We start from the raw sequence: 15508 nt of genomic DNA, 5'->3' as shown, positions 1-15508 counted from the left end.
AGTGTTTGTTTAGAAGGAAATAGTGGAAAAAAGTAAACCGGTCGGATGGTGGGAAGGGAGACGAAAAAAGACCAGGCGAAAAAAATATGTCGAAAGTGGAGGGACTATTCAACAACTCGTCCATTAAAAGTAAAGATAACAGCGCAAAGGGGGCAATCAGCAAAAGACATGTCGCAACAGGAGGGTTCAGAGCAAGGCGAACGAACAAAGGGGTAAAAGATAGAAGTGTAGCGCATAGGGGGGTTAAAATCAATTCTCCCTCCGGAGGAGGCGGGGCCACACTTTACTTCTCCATTTGATCATTTGCCCCTCCCCGAGAGGCTGTCGGATGGGATCTGGGGCCACTGTCATTGAGACAATCATAGGGCAAATCATAAAACCCTTGTAAAGTGGGGCAAATCATCAAATCCCCCAGCAGCGACTTCCCGTGGATCTGGAAAGGCTGTGATCCTCGAGAAGCCGCCGCTGGCGCGCAACCAGAGCATTAGAGGTAGCGGAGGCGGCGGAGAGCAGTGCCGGATCCGAAACCTGGACGATGGACGGAGTTCGAGCCCCGCCCGTCCCGCTCGCCGTGGCGGTCCCTCCTCGTCGCCACCCCTCTCCTCGACTCGGCGGGACGAGGGGAGCAGGGGCAGCAGCCAGCCATGCCTCGTCCGTCTCGCATGGTGGCCCAAATACGGCTTCCTCGTGCTCTGTCGGCGCCCGTCGACCTCGATCCAGCTGGGGCAGGAGGAGCTCGAGCCGAGGAGCGTGGCCTCGATCCGGAATCGACGAAAGGAGGGGAGCAGCAGCCATCACGCCTCGTCACAAATCATTCCCCGTCTCTTCTGTTTGCACCTCCCCCCGTGAGTTCCTCTTTCTAATCCCTTTCCTCTCTAAATTAATTCACATTTTTAGTGTTCCTACTGTCTATGGCAGCTATAGGTATTCTTTCTCCCCACTTCTCCTCTCCATTTTGAGTCTGTTCTGATTTCTAGATCTTCTGGTGTTAGAAGCGGCCACAGGCTGCCGCCGGGGACACCTCTGCATCATCGTCGACGGAATGAAGGGAGCAACGGCCACAACCGCCTGCTGCAGCGGTGCTGAGCGGCTGCGGACCTACAGCGAAACGGTGCTGGATCCATATGTACTCCTCTGCCAGTCTTCTTCACGCCGCAATTTACTCCTCCTTGCTGCACCTGGTATTTCTATCCTCTCTTCTGGTTGCCTCATGGGAACTGTCACCAATTCCTATTGACGTATAATGTGCTATCTAATCTTTTCCATCAGATCGGTCTTTTGGTTGCATTGGTTAGAGCATGCACTTTCGCATGGTATCGGAGTCAAGAGGTCTTGAGTTCAAGACCCGGCTGGCACAATTAAATTGCAGCCCACTTTCGCTCCACCTTTAGACCTAAGGGAGCCACACGTGAGGGAGAGTATTGACGTATAATGTGTTGTCTAGTCTCTTTCATAAGATCGGTCTTTTGGTTGCATTGGCTAGAGCATGCACTTCTACAATTCCTTCTTCCAGATCTCTCTCTCTCACTCTGATTGATTTGCTAACAAAATGTTTGTTGGATTGTTTGAATATATTGTTTTTCCATATAGATGGAAAGTGTATTCAATACGTGTGATTACTTGGCTGTGGTGGATGTTTTAGCATTTTCACTAATTTTCGTGTGCCAATAATTTGCCAGATTAGCTTGATGAATTAATTGATTTTTTGTGACACGTGTACCAATTAGTAACCTGCAGTATAAGGAAAACAGAGTATATTTGGTCATCTTCCCCACATGGAGAAACTATATTGTTTACTTATCTTTTGCTCTGTCAAAATTAAGCTTTGGCCTTTGACTATGTAAATGACTATGTCCACTTTTAATTGACGTGTTGTGACGCCCGGATAATTTGGTTAAAGTAATCCCACGTTAACAATGCCACACCACCTCGGTTACTGTTAATAATCTCGCGTTAGTTCGAAACGATTCAAATTTAAATGATGAATTTAAGTTAAAATAATTAAAGTTTTCAAAAGTCAACACTAAACCGTTCCTAATGTGTCAAATAATCCATAGTAAATGATGGTGAATAAATTATCTTTTAATAAAATATTTAAATGCACTAAAGTAATAGAAATGACAGCAAAAACAATTAATTAAATGCCTTTTTCAAGTTATAATAATAGACCTAAATTAGTAGCGTGCCAAAATAATTGTGGCAGTGGACTGATTAGTAATACTAATTTAGGTGCTCACTGGGTATTTTATAAAACTAAAATAAAAGAAATTATAAATGAAAACAGAAAATAATAAATAAAAGAAAAGGAAAAACAAGACAAACAAAAGGAGAACAACAACCCCCCCTCCCAGGTCCAACCGGCCCAGCACGCCACTGACCCAACTGGGAATCCAACCTACCAGCCCGTAGGCCCAGCCGCCCCCATCGCACCCTTATCCCCATTGGCAACCGGAACCCTAGCGGTTCGCTCACCACTCGTCCTTCCCCCCCGCATGATCCACTCGCTCTCTCCCCCCACTCCCCCAATCCAGATCGGGATCGGGGCGACCAGGTCCCCGCCCCCGACGACCCTGCCGACTGGATCGAGCGCGCCTTTCGCCGCCGCCTGGAGAGCCACCTCGCCGGAGCCTCTCCGCCTTGACCACATCGTCACCGTCGCTAGTCCCCATCCTTCCCCTCGCCAGACTGCTCGTCCTCGCCTCCCCCTCGACGGCTCTACCGAGCCTCGCCACTGAACCCCTGCAACGTGGGGTGAGGACCCCGAACCCCCTCCCGCGTTTCCTTCTGCTCGCTTCCGCCTCTAGCTGCCGTTGTTGCCACTGCTGCTTAGCCGCGCCCGTCGTTCACCGCCATTGCCGGACTGCCCCACTGCTGCCGCCTTGGCCGCCCCTTGCCTCGCCGATGCGCCCGGCCGCGCTGTGGTTGCGCCCGTGGCCACGCCTGGTTCTGCCAGGGCCATGCCTCGCCACGCCGGGTCGCGCACCGCCCACGGTCGCCGCGCCCTCACTCCTCCTGCCCACGCCCACGCGCAAGCACCACCCTGGCCGCTGGCCTCGCCCCGCAGCACTCCCTGCCGGCGAGCGCGCGCCCAGGCGCCCGTTGCCCGCAACCATGCCCCGCGGGCTGGCGCCCGCGCCCGTTTCTCCCGACCCGTTAAGGCCCCCTAGGCCAATGACAGGGGGGCCCCGCCCCAGAACGTTTTTCTTAAAAAAAAGAGAGAAAAAAATGTTAGAATGAATAAATTAATTATTAATTAATTAATTAATGAGTTAATTAAGTTAATTAATCCTGTTTAACTAATCTAATTAAAATAAATTAGCCTAATCACTTAGTTAGTCTAATTAACCCAGTTTAGATAACCTGAGACTATGACATGCAGGACCCTCACGTCAGTTTGACCAGTCAACACCTCTGTTGACTGTTGATGTCATGCTGACATCATGCTGATGCAGTAATGCTAATTTCGAATTAATTTAGTAATAATAATTTAGAAAATGATTTAAAACTTTAAAAATTAATATAAAATAATCCGTAACTCGGATGAAAATACTTTGTACATGAAAGTTGCTCAGAACGACGAGACGAATCCGGATACATAGCCCGTTCATCCGCCACACATCCCTAGCATAGCAAACAGGCAACTTTCCCCCTCCGGTTCATCTGTCCGAAAACGCAAAACACCGGGAATACTTTCCGGGATGTTTTCCCCTTTCGCCGGTATCACCTCGCACTGCGTTAGGGCACACCTAGCACCGCGTATTGACATGTTATGCTTTGTGAGGCTTTGATTGCTCTGTTATTTATTGTGTTCCCATCCATTACTTCTTTCTAGTAGACCCCGAGGCCGCTGCCGGTACCCGTGTGATCGACTACATCGATGACGAACCCTGCTTGCCAGAGCAACCAGGCAAGCCCCCCCCCTTGATCACCAGATATCACCTATTCTTCTCTCTACTGCTTGCATTAGAGTAGTATAGCATGCTACTGTTTCGATTGATCCTATTCTGTTGCATAGCCTGCCATTGTTGCTACAGTTGTTGATACCTTACCCGCAATCCTAAATGCTTAGTATAGGATGCTAGTTTATCATCATTGGCCCTACATTCTTGTCAGTCTGCCTTGCTATACTATCGGGCCGTGATCACTCGGGAGGTGATCACGGGTATATACAATACATATATACATGCTATATAGATGGTGACTAAAGTCGGGTTGGCTCGTTGAGTACCCGCAAGTGATTCCGATGTGGGGGCTGAAAGGACAGGTGGCTCCATCCCGGTAGAGGTGGGCCTGTATTCCCGACGGCCCCCGACTGTTACTATGTGGCGGAGCGACAGGGCAGGTTGAGACCACCTAGGCGAGAGGTGGGCCTGGCCCTGGTCGGCGTCCGCGGTTACTTCATAATAACACGCTTAACGAGATCTTGGTATTTGATCTGAGTCTGGCCACTAGCCTATACGCACTAACCAACTACGCAGGAAAGATATGGGCACTCGACGTTGTGGTATCAGTCGAAGCCTTCTTGACGTCAGCGACGGAGCGGCGCGCGCCGGATTGGACTCGAACGCCTGCTCTTGTATTAGGGAGGCTAGGTCTGCTTCCGGCCGCCCTCGCAACATGCAGGTGTGCAATGGGCGATGGGCCCAGACCCCTGCGCGCATAGGATTTAGACCGGCGTGCTGACCTCTCTGTTGTGCCTAGGTGGGGCTGTGGTGTGTTGATCTTCCGAGGCCGGGCATGACCCAGGAAAGTGTGTCCGGCCAAATGGGATTGAGCGTGTTGGGTTATGTGGTGCACCCCTGCAGGGAAGTTTATCTATTCGAATAGCCATGTCCCTCGGTAAAAGGACGACCCAGAGTTGTACCTTGGCCTTATGACAACTAGAACCAGATACTTAATAAAACACACCCAGACAAGTTCCACAGACAACCCGGTGATCGCTTTTCTACAGGGCGACGAGGGGAGGATCGCTGGGTAGGATTATGCTATGCGATGCTACTTGGAGGACTTCAATCTACTCTCTTCTACATGCTGCAAGACAGAGGCTGCCAGAAGCGTAGTCTTCAATAGGACTAGCTATCCCCCTCTTATTCTGGCATTCTGCAGTTCAGTCCACTGATATTGCCTCTTTACACATATACCCATGCATATGTAGTGTAGATCCTTGCTTGCGAGTACTTTGGATGAGTACTCACGGTTGCTTTTCTCCCCCCTTTTCCCCTTTCCTTTCTACCTGGTTGTCGCAACTAGATGCTGGAGCCCAGAAGCCAGATGCCACCGTCGATGACGACTCCTACTACACTGGAGGTGCCTACTACTACGTGCAGGCCGCTGACGACGACCAGGAGTAGTTTAGGAGGATCCCAGGTAGGAGGCCTGCGCCTCTTTCGATCTGTATCTCAGTTTGTGCTGGCCTTCTTAAAGCAAACTTGTTTAACTTATGTCTGTACTCAGATATTGTTGCCTCCGCTGACTCGTCTATGATCGAGCACTTGTATTCGAGCCCTCGAGGCCCCTGGCTTGTATTATGATGCTTGTATGACTCATTTTATTTTTAGTGTTGTGTTGTGATATCTTTCCGTGAGTCCCTGATCTTGTTCGTACACGTTTGCGTGCATGATTAGTGTACGATTGAATCGGGGGCGTCACACGTGTCTTGTAGAGGAGATGGTCAGTAGGGCAAAGATATATATGGTGATGAAGCTTGTCATAGGTGGCAAAATTTTCCACAAAATTGTGAGTTGTTCATACCTTGGTGAACATTGTGGATTATGCTTCCCACTGTGCCTATGTGCTTAATTTGTTCTGGTATGAAAGAGCAGATGTGAGAAAATGTTTCCAACAGTTGTTCAACACTGTTGACCGCTGCCATAGCAGAGGTGTCTATCACCATGATTTGAAGGTAGTGTGTACTGATATACTATCCAGTATGCATCCCTGTACAAATATATATTCAGGTCAATCATTCTTCTCTTCTTCCAGATTTTTCCCTCCTTTCTTCCAATCCCCTGCTCCCAGAGCTTCTCATCTTTGTTTGTGCAGGTTTTGTTTCTCTGTGCCTACAAAGTGTTTGATGAAAATCCAAAAAGGCTAACGGCATAGTATTAGTCTATGTAAGTCATGTGATTTCTTTTTCTACGATTCAGCTCCGGTAAAAAATAACGAGTTAAGTAGTCTTACTAGCTTTTTGCAGTTTAGGTAGATGGAGATCATGATGTTTTTATTTGTATTTGCCTCATGGATTCTTATTTATATTTAGGGCATGACTTTATTGTACAACAATCACAATGGAGAATATTATCTCATTTCTTTCGGAGGATTTGTTTTAGTTGGCTATTACACTTGGAATGAGTTAGTAAGTACATAAATGAAAATCTGAAGGTTCTGCTTAATTAGGCCGAGTTAAATGCTTTCTAAAAGTCTAAACACAAAACATCTCATGAAAAAAGCAAATATATAATCATTCATCTTGGGTCAGATTATTCGGAGTGGGTTACCTCTAAATAAGAGGACATGTAGTCATTATTTACTTACGTATGGAAATCCATTTGCCTCTCATTATGTTAGCTACTTCTAAATCAGAGGACGATTGTTCATTATATACTTATCTAAATGGAAATGCATTTTGCATGCTATTATGCGTATGCATAAAGTTTGATCTTGGATGCTTGGCAAAGCCTTACTATGTTGTTTTCCCATTTTATTACATTTTAACGTGCTCGCCTTTATTGGACTAGATATTGGACTACAATGTACAGATGTGAGGAATTGAGTTTGAACTACATGTTTTCTTTCCAGGTACGCAACAAGTTGATGAGTTTCCAATTCATTGTTGTTCCTAAAGATATGAAAGTGCAGCCATGGTTTTTCCTCCCAGCTAATGCGTCCTACTCTTTTTGTAGCGAGCATCAATCTTTGTTGTTGCTGCTATCACTTTTTGAGAACCAAAGAAATACTGCCTTCAGCTCAATTGTGTGTTCACTAAATGCATGCCATTTTGTTCATTGGCCTACCATACTGTAACGCCTGGATAATTAAGCTACAGTAATCCCCCGTTAATGTTGTCATGTCATCACATTACTGTTGCTAATCCTCACTTGATCCAAATCATGATTCAGATTCAAATTCATATTAAAGTCCAAAATTCAAGTTTCTTGAACATGCAAAATAAAATGTTCAAAGTGTGACAAATATTCCATAACTAATTATGATGGTGACCCAACACTTCTGTAAAATATTTAAATGCCCTTTTGTGAAGATAACATGGCTAAAAACAATTGTTAAATGCTTTTAAATAATAAACAAATGTAAACCTATTTTATTGAAGTGTTAAACTTTTTGTGGCAGTGGGCTAGTTATTACTTCTATTTTAGATGCTAAAATTGAAATTTATAAAACTAAAAATAAAAGGAACTAAATTGAAAACAGAAACAAATTAAAAAGAAAAACAAAAGTAACAGGAAAAGCTACTGTGGACTGGGCCTAAGTCCACAGTGCAGGCCCAGCCCACCAGGGGGTCCTCCCCTTCCTACTACTCACTGGCGACGCGGTGGACGCTCCTGCGACGTCCATGGCTCGGATCGACCACAGGGCAGCCATCCGCCGCATCCCCAGCGACCTACAAGATCCCCTCGACCCCCTTGGCGGACCATAGATCGCCACTCCTCTCCTCCTTTGCTCCAACGTTTGTTTTCTTCGTCACCCTATGCTACCGTCGCCGTGCGCCGCTCGATCCCACGGCCACCGTCCACGCCTCGCCTCGTCGAAGAGTCCAGGAGCACCGTAGCGTCGTCCTCTTCATCTACATCTAGCCACACGGTGCCATACGACCTTGTGATGCCAGCCTAACCTCGACTTCCTCCTCAGGCTCCAGCGGCCACCGCGTCGATCCGCGCCACCTCGAGCTCCTCCGGCGTCCCCGGGCCTTCTCGTCAACGCGGTGAGCACACACGCACGCTCCCCTCTGCCCCCTCCATTTTGATGTCGTAGCTAGCCCTGCTGCCGCGCCCGCTCACCACTGTTGCCGCCGCAGCCGCCTACGGTCGTCCGCGCGCACGCCTGTACCTATGGCCACCCAGGGCCGCGCCCTACTCCCCTCGCCCTGCTACCCGCCTGCAGCGCCGTCCCCTGCTCGCTCGCACGCCAGGCCGCGGCGGCTCCGCCCGACCGCGCCCTCCACCCGTTGGAGCTCCCTGTCATGCTGCTTGCTCGCGTCGGTCGCCCGTGTCTTCCTTCGCCCCGCCCGGCTCGCCGCCATTGCCCGCCACGCCGCTGGCCTCTGCCTGCTACTCGCCCTCCCCAGCCGCGTGCCGCTCGCGCGCCGGCGCCCTACGCTCACCCTCCCGTCGCTTCGTCGCGCCAGGCCGCACCCGCATCCACTGCCCCTCCGCCCGCCTCCGCCTGCCGCCGCCGCCTGACTCCGGCCACGCCCGCCCGGCTGGGCCCCGAGTCGCTCGACATGGCGGCCTCCCCGCTGTCCGACCCGCTCGGGTCCGCCCCCTCGGGCGCGATCCCCATACCCACACGCCAACGCCGGCTAAGGCCTTGTGGGCCGCTGACGACACGGGCCCACGCCCCTGTCAAAAAAGGGATTTTAAATAAAACTAAAAATATATTAATAATAATGACAGGGGCCCACGGCCCTGTCAAAAAAGGATTTTAAATAAAACTAAAAATATAATAATAATAATTAATCAACTTTGATTAATTATCCTAATGAACATATTTAGTCTAATTAAACCTGCCTAATTAAGCTAGTTTATGACAGTGGGCCCCTTTGCTTGCTTGACCAGTTAGTTGACTGTCGACGTCATGATGACGTCATGCTGGTGCAATAACTCCATTTTAGATTTAATATCAAATTCAGAATATTAGTAAAACTTTGGAAAATCATATAAATTAAATCGTAAATCGGATGAAAATGTTTTCTACATGAAAGTTTTTCAGAACGACGAGAAAAATCCGAATACGCTGTCCGTTCGTCCGCCACACATCCCTAGCATAGCGAACATCGAACCTTTCCCCTCTGGTTCGTCTGTCCGAAAATGCCTAACCCTAGGAAAACTTTCCCGGATGTTATCCCCTTCGCCTGTATCGACTAGCACTGCAATAGATCACCCCTAGCACTGCTTATTGTCTCATCATGCATAATATTGCACTTGTTTGCTTTGTATTTATTGTCTTTCCCCCCTCTTCTCTCCGGTAGACCTCGAGACCGCTGCTGATGCCCCTGTGATCGACTATGTCACCGACGACACATCTTCCGTTTCAGTGGAGCTTCCAGGCAAGCCCCTCCTTTGATCATCCCGATATCGCCCATTTCATTCTCTCTCTTGCTTGCATTAGATTTTGCTACTGTAATTGATTGCTCCTATTCTGATGCATAGCCTGCTTTTGTACCTACTATTGTTACCTATCTGCTTGTCCTAATCTGTTTAGTTTAGGTTGGTTAGTGATCCATCAGTGACCCCTACCTTGTCCTTGTTGCCCTGCTTCATCATCGACGACTCGATCAATGTGATTAACGACCAGAGACCAACACATCACTTCACCCCCTTGGTTGTACGACTTTGCATAGTTACTATCGAGTGCCGAGGGTGATACCTCGTAACGCACTCCTGATGATAACTCTGTAGTGTAGCTATCCGGTCGTGGTCATCGAGGGTGATTCCTCCTTCACCACTTCCTATATGACTCTGTTGTGCAACCCCTCAAGTGTGAACCTCGAGGGTGATTCCTCCTACATTCACCTTGATGATTACATCGAGTGGAATCCATCGAGGGTGATTCCTCGGGGTTTCCCCCTTGACGTTTGGACACACGGTTACCTTGACTTTACTTGAGACCTTTGCGAAAGTCGGGCAGGCCCGGAGAGCACCCACAAGATATTTACATGGCACGGCCGAGCATTCTGGGCCCTTGCCGTAAGTCCAGGAGATGGGGCGACGGGTTCACATCTGTCGCGAGTCTCGGCTCGTCTCTGCAAGCTACTAATACACTAATGGTTTGGGTATTTGTTCTGAGTTGGCCTCTGGCCTTTACGCACTAACCACCATGTGGGAATAGTTATGGGCCTCGACGTCGTGGTATCAGCCTAAGCTTTGTCAGATGTCCAGTTCAGCAGTGCGGCACGGCTGGACCGGCACCATCCTGTAGTGGTGGAGCCTGGTCCGCCCTGCTCGCCACGACCCAGAGTGCAACGGGCGATGGTCCCAAGACCCCGAAGTGCTTAGGATGTAGACCGGCGGGGACCTCTCTGCTGAGCCTAGGTAGGGCTGCGACATGTTGATCTTCCGTGGCCGGGCATTGACTCAGAAAATTGTGTCCGACTAGAGTAATCAAGCGTGTTGGGTAACATGGTGCACCCCTGCAGGGAAGATTATATGTTAATAGCTGTGTCCACGGTAACGAACGTTTAGACTTGTATCCTGATCTATTATAACTAGAAATGGATACTTGAGATATGTGGCTCTGGGATTGCTTTCTCGCAGGGAGTCGAGGACGGATCTCTGGGCATTAATGTTACAACATGTTTGTTAAATATAAACTTCTATTCTATACTCTTCTAAATGCTGCAAGATGCTCGGAGCTACTTGAAGATGCTAGTCTTTGATAGGCTAGGCCTTCCCCCTCTATTCTGGCATTCTGCAGTTCAGTCCACAGATACAACCCTTCCATTTGATACCAATGCATACTTAGTATAGATCTGATGCTTGCTAGTACTTTGGATGAGTATTCACGGTTGCTTTGCTACCCCCTTTCCCCCCTTCTTTCTTCTTTTCGGTTGTTGCAACCAGATGGTGGATCCCAGGAGCCAGATGCTACCCCGACAGCTACTACTACTACTCCCCAGAGGGTGCCTACTACTACGTGGAGACCGCTGAGGGAGTCCTGGACTAGGGGGTCCTCGGGCGTCCGTGCTATGTGACATGGGCCGGACTGATGGGCCATGAAGATACGAGATAGAAGAACCTTCCCCGGGTCCGGATGGGACTCCCCTTTGCGTGGATGGCAAGATTGGCGTTCGGATCATGTATTTTCCTTCTTCTGTAACCGACTCTGTACAACCCTAGATCCCTCTAGTGTCTATATAAACCGGAGGGTTTAGTCCATAGGAAAAAACACAATCATACAGGTTAGACATCTAGGGTTTAGCCATTACGATCTCGAGGTAGATCAACTCTTGTAACCCCTATATTCATCATAGTGAATCAAGCAGGAAGTAGGGTATTGCCTCCATTAAGAGGACCCAAACCTGGGTAAACATCATGTCCCCTGCCTCCTTGTTACCTTCAATCCTTAGATGCACAGTTCGGGACCCCCTACCCGAGATCTACCGGTTTTGACACCGACAACCGCCTCTTCGATCGTTGATGTTTGTGCTAGCCTTCTTAAGGCAAAACTTGTTTAACTTATGTCTGTACTTAGATATTGTTGCTTCCGCTGACTCGTTTGTGTATCGAGCTTATGTATTCGAGCCCTCGAGGCCCCTGGCTTGTAATATGAAGCTTGTATGTCTTTCATTTGTGTCTAGAGTTGTGTTGTGATATCTTCCCGTGAGTCCCTGATCTTGATCGTACACATTTACGTGTATGATTAGTGTACGGTCGAATCGGCGGCGTCACACATGCTTTGAATTGCATCACCTACAGAGGTAGGTTTGATACGTCACACATGCTTTGAATTGCATCACCTACAGAGGTAGGTTTGATACCTCATCGAATATTCTGTTTTAGCTTCATTTGCGGTCGCATTATTGTTTTTTGTTTTTGTTTTTCCTGATTCACTTCTCTCTGCATTTTCTGGGTGTGCCCCTTTTTATGGCCAGCTTGGAGATTTGCTCTGGAAGGAGTCATTCAACTCACAAAGAACAAAGAATAGAGACTAGACTACTTTATCTTTCATGCAATGATTCAGATTTATTGTTCTTAGTTTTCCTGTAGTGGTCAATTTGATTATCTACTTTCCAAGAAATAACAATCACTCCTCTGTTGGTTGGAGGTTTCGAGTATTCAGGTTGCAGGTTTCGAGTTGTTGTCGTTGAGGTGGGGCAGCAAAGATAATTAGCAGTATGTATAATAACGAGTAGAACATCCCTATATTAATTTTGGATTCTGGGTTCTGTTCAGTGAAAATTTAAAAATGGTGGGCCTGGTAAAACACCACAATTTGCCTTGTGAGTCAATAGGGACTTGACAAAAAAATATGCATCACTCTCCATTTAATGTCCTAAAAACACTGGCATGTTTGGATCGAATTTTCATCTGTATGTACTAGCCATGGGATATTCCAAGAACAACATGACTATGCATCAAGAAGAGGGTGACTATGCATCAGTTGTACAATCATATGTCCATGTGCTTCTTGTTTCAATCGTATAAAATCTAGAGCTACCTTGCAAAACTGTTCTGATTGCTATGGATTGAAATCTAGAGCACCATATAATACTGAAATAGCTTTGGCTCTTCACACGAGGGAGTAATATGACAGTTTGCATTCCTAATTTTCTTTTCTCCCTACATATACAGAGTTTTTAGATTCCATTTGTTTGCTACTGAAGCTTATATTTTCCTTTTTCAGAATTGAGTGCGTATGAACAATGCAACAGAGGTTATGTTAATTCCTAGAGCCTAATACGTTCTTTTGTCTCTTGGTGATTACTTCGAATGGCTGTGTAAGGTAATAGAGCTAATACCTTTTGTTTCTTCATCACTATAAACTATGTTACTTCTGATTTCAAAATTGAGAGCGATAAAATATATGCATTAATCTCTGTTGGTATTTTTCCATACGACCAAAGTTAATCTATGTTGATGTGTTCTATGCCAATTTGTTGCCGATGGAGTGCCAACATTATGATATAAAATCAAGATCTAACTTGCAAAACTATGCTGATTACTGTGTGTGTTTGTGCTGCGCAAACCCGAGTTGAGCAGTGGATCACACGGGAAAAATCAAACCACTTCAAATAAAGAAATATTCTGAAACTGTGCTCCTCTTAGGACAGACCCACCTTATGTGCATATGGTTGCAGGTTTTATCCATGCCAAGATAGCACCTTGTATGCAAATGGACCATATTTTGAATATACAAATAGTCAGTTTATTTATTTTTCTTGTTGTCAGAATAAGACCATGAAACCAACTTCCATTGAAAACATATCTGCATCATCTATACTATGCACCGGGTGCAGATATATATATATTTGTTGACCAAGCAATTGCCTTCTTCTGAGACAAAGACAATATATGATTAGCCACCCCCAACTTCCTCTCCATTCTCTTTGTATTGCAACATAACATATTGTGTTATCTGTTTTCTAATCTCAATGTAATCTGAAATCAGATTGCGAACATAGATGCCTTTATTCACAAAAAAGAGGGCAATGTAAGTGAAGAACCCCTAAAACAAATGGAAAATGCAATCACTGCAATCGAATAACTGAGCATTCTATTGCATTTAACAGTCCCAAAAAGGAAGAGGACAAAGTGTTCCTTTATTTGAAGTGCTTTGATTTTTTTCCCTCTGTTAGTAGTTAGCACCTCCTTAAGATTGGCACATGACTAGGTCTTTCTCAATTCAGATTCTTATATATTTAAAAGGGGGACTAGCAATTCTGATGGGGCTTTTGCCACTTATTGTTTTATGGTTGTCTAGACAGCCGATGGCATGCTTCTTTCTGCGAATTGTGAATTCTTTTGTACAGGGTCCCTTGGCTACTTACACTTTGCTAGACAATGAGAATATGTAGATAGCATGTATGGTTTCTACATTGTTTTGCGCAGGTTGAGATGCATCACATGATGTTTTCCTTTTACATTTATGAGTATTACAGAGTCCTTTCTTTTTCCACAAGGGGCAGTTGCTGTGCCATTTGATTCGAAGGACAAAGAGTTGATCACAAAGGGGTAGCATTCAGGATATATACACAAAAGAGTATAGAACCAAATTATATGATGTCATTGACTACTATTTCTATTAACTTGTCCTGTACACAATGTTCACGAGTTCATGTATTAAGTACATTTTATTGTGTCATTTGTGTTTACTCTTTTTTTAATGCAAGTTTACAGCTGCTCGGAATTCCTAATTGTAGACTCAACTATCTTGACCTACCGATGATCTAATTTGTGGCATTATTACCTTAAGAAAATATTTGCATTTAATTTCCTTTATATATATGGGTATACGTTCTTACCAAATGTACTTAAATATACAATTATTGAAAAAAATGCAAATATACACGAATATGGTTTTAAACGGGTCTTTGCGCCATTTGGCGCAACTGATCATCTAGTTAAGGTAAAACCTAACCACGACATTAAGATATATATTGCCCCCCCTTCAATCACGTATGCATCAATTTCTATGGTAGGAAGAAGCTTCTGTCACCCTTGCCCTCCAATGCATAGTCCTGTCAACATACAACTAACCCTATGATGTGATCCAGACGCGCGCTCATATGATGGGCACCAAAGTATAGCAACATAACAAAAAGAAAGTCATAGCGATTCACCAATTACCGATAGGATAACAAAAATCTACTCAAGCATCATAGGATGGCAACATATCATTGGATAATAATATGAAGCATAAAGCACCATGTTCAAGTACAGGGTACAATGGGTTGCGGGAGAGTGGACCGCTGAATATAGATGGGAGGAGGTGATGGAGATGTTGGTGAAGATGACAGAGTTGTTGGAGTAGATCGTCGTCACAAGATGATTGCCCCGGCGGCATTCCGGCGCCACTGGGAGAGAGGGGGAGAGAGCCCCCCTCCTTCTTCTTCCTTGCCCCCCCCCTAGATGGGAGGAGAGTTCCCCCTCTGGTCCATGGTTGCCATGGCGGCGGAGGGGCATGAGCCCCTCTAAGAGTGGATCTACCCCTCTGTTCTCTTCTATTTCGTGTTCCTATTTTTTGGCCGAAAACTGTTTCTTATATCCCCGGAGATCCATAACTCCGATTGCGCTGAGATTTTTACACGATTTTTTCCGGATATAAGCTTCCTTGCACCCGAAGTAGAGCTCCAACTGACTTACGAGGAGGCCGCGATACACCACCACGCGCCTGGGCCCTTGGTCGCGCCCTAGTGTCTCGTGGTGGTCGTGGGCCTCCGTTTGCGTTGATTCCACCTCCCAAAAATCACAAATATTCTAAAATAATTCTCAGTAAATTTTTATAGCGTTTGGAATTCATTTGATATGGATATTCCGCGAAACAAAAAACATGCAACAAACAGGAACTTGCACTAGGCATTGGATCAATAGGTTAGTCCAATATATCATATAAATTGTTGTCAAAAGTATGTAAAAGTTATATAATAAGAGCATGGAACAATAAAAAATTATAGATATGATGGAGACATATCACGATGTAGTGGCAAAATCACCCTTGATGTAGTGTTCAGAACTCCCGACAACTACCATTCCGATGAGTTGATTTTCCACATCCTACCCTTTCGAAGTGGCGACCACGCCCTCCTGGGCCGTGATGCATTCATGAAATTCCA

At 46.3% G+C, this 15508-nt stretch overlaps 1 protein-coding gene and 2 long non-coding RNA genes across 9 annotated transcripts; all 3 read left to right on the top strand.

The window, feature by feature from the left end:
* The first annotated feature begins 397 nt into the window (after nucleotides 1–397).
* LOC123137121 (uncharacterized) lies at nucleotides 398–5357 on the top strand. 3 transcript variants are annotated; one of them, XM_044556722.1, is made up of 3 exons: nucleotides 398–845; nucleotides 978–1181; nucleotides 1270–3609. In XM_044556722.1, exons 1-3 carry the CDS (start codon nucleotides 536–538, stop codon nucleotides 1293–1295), a joined length of 540 nt encoding a protein of 179 aa, XP_044412657.1. In that variant the 5' UTR covers nucleotides 398–535; the 3' UTR covers nucleotides 1296–3609. The 3 variants fall into 3 exon arrangements, with proteins under 3 accessions (XP_044412657.1, XP_044412656.1, XP_044412658.1); XM_044556721.1 differs by lacking the exon at nucleotides 1270–3609 and adding an exon at nucleotides 5251–5357 and having other exon boundaries at nucleotides 402–845; nucleotides 993–1181; XM_044556723.1 differs by having other exon boundaries at nucleotides 402–845; nucleotides 993–1181; nucleotides 1270–3607.
* Nucleotides 5358–5432: 75 nt separating this feature from the next.
* Nucleotides 5433–11058, top strand: LOC123137119 (uncharacterized). Of its 5 annotated transcripts, none has more exons than XR_006467762.1 (3): nucleotides 5433–6113; nucleotides 6738–6798; nucleotides 9206–11058. It is a non-coding gene; the product is annotated as an uncharacterized lncRNA (long non-coding RNA). The 5 variants fall into 5 exon arrangements; XR_006467763.1 differs by having other exon boundaries at nucleotides 6738–6972; XR_006467760.1 differs by lacking the exon at nucleotides 9206–11058 and having other exon boundaries at nucleotides 5433–5957; nucleotides 6043–6113; nucleotides 6738–7219.
* A 360-nt stretch (nucleotides 11059–11418) lies between these two features.
* On the top strand, nucleotides 11419–14037 carry LOC123137120 (uncharacterized). Its single transcript, XR_006467764.1, has 2 exons — nucleotides 11419–12678; nucleotides 13835–14037. It is a non-coding gene; the product is annotated as an uncharacterized lncRNA (long non-coding RNA).
* Nucleotides 14038–15508: the final 1471 nt, after the last annotated feature.

This window comes from Triticum aestivum, chromosome 6B, assembly GCF_018294505.1.
Source record: "Triticum aestivum cultivar Chinese Spring chromosome 6B, IWGSC CS RefSeq v2.1, whole genome shotgun sequence".
Taxonomy (NCBI): Eukaryota; Viridiplantae; Streptophyta; class Magnoliopsida; order Poales; family Poaceae; genus Triticum; species Triticum aestivum.
Note: the sequence above shows the minus strand (reverse complement) of the source record. Positions and strands in the feature narration are given on the sequence as shown.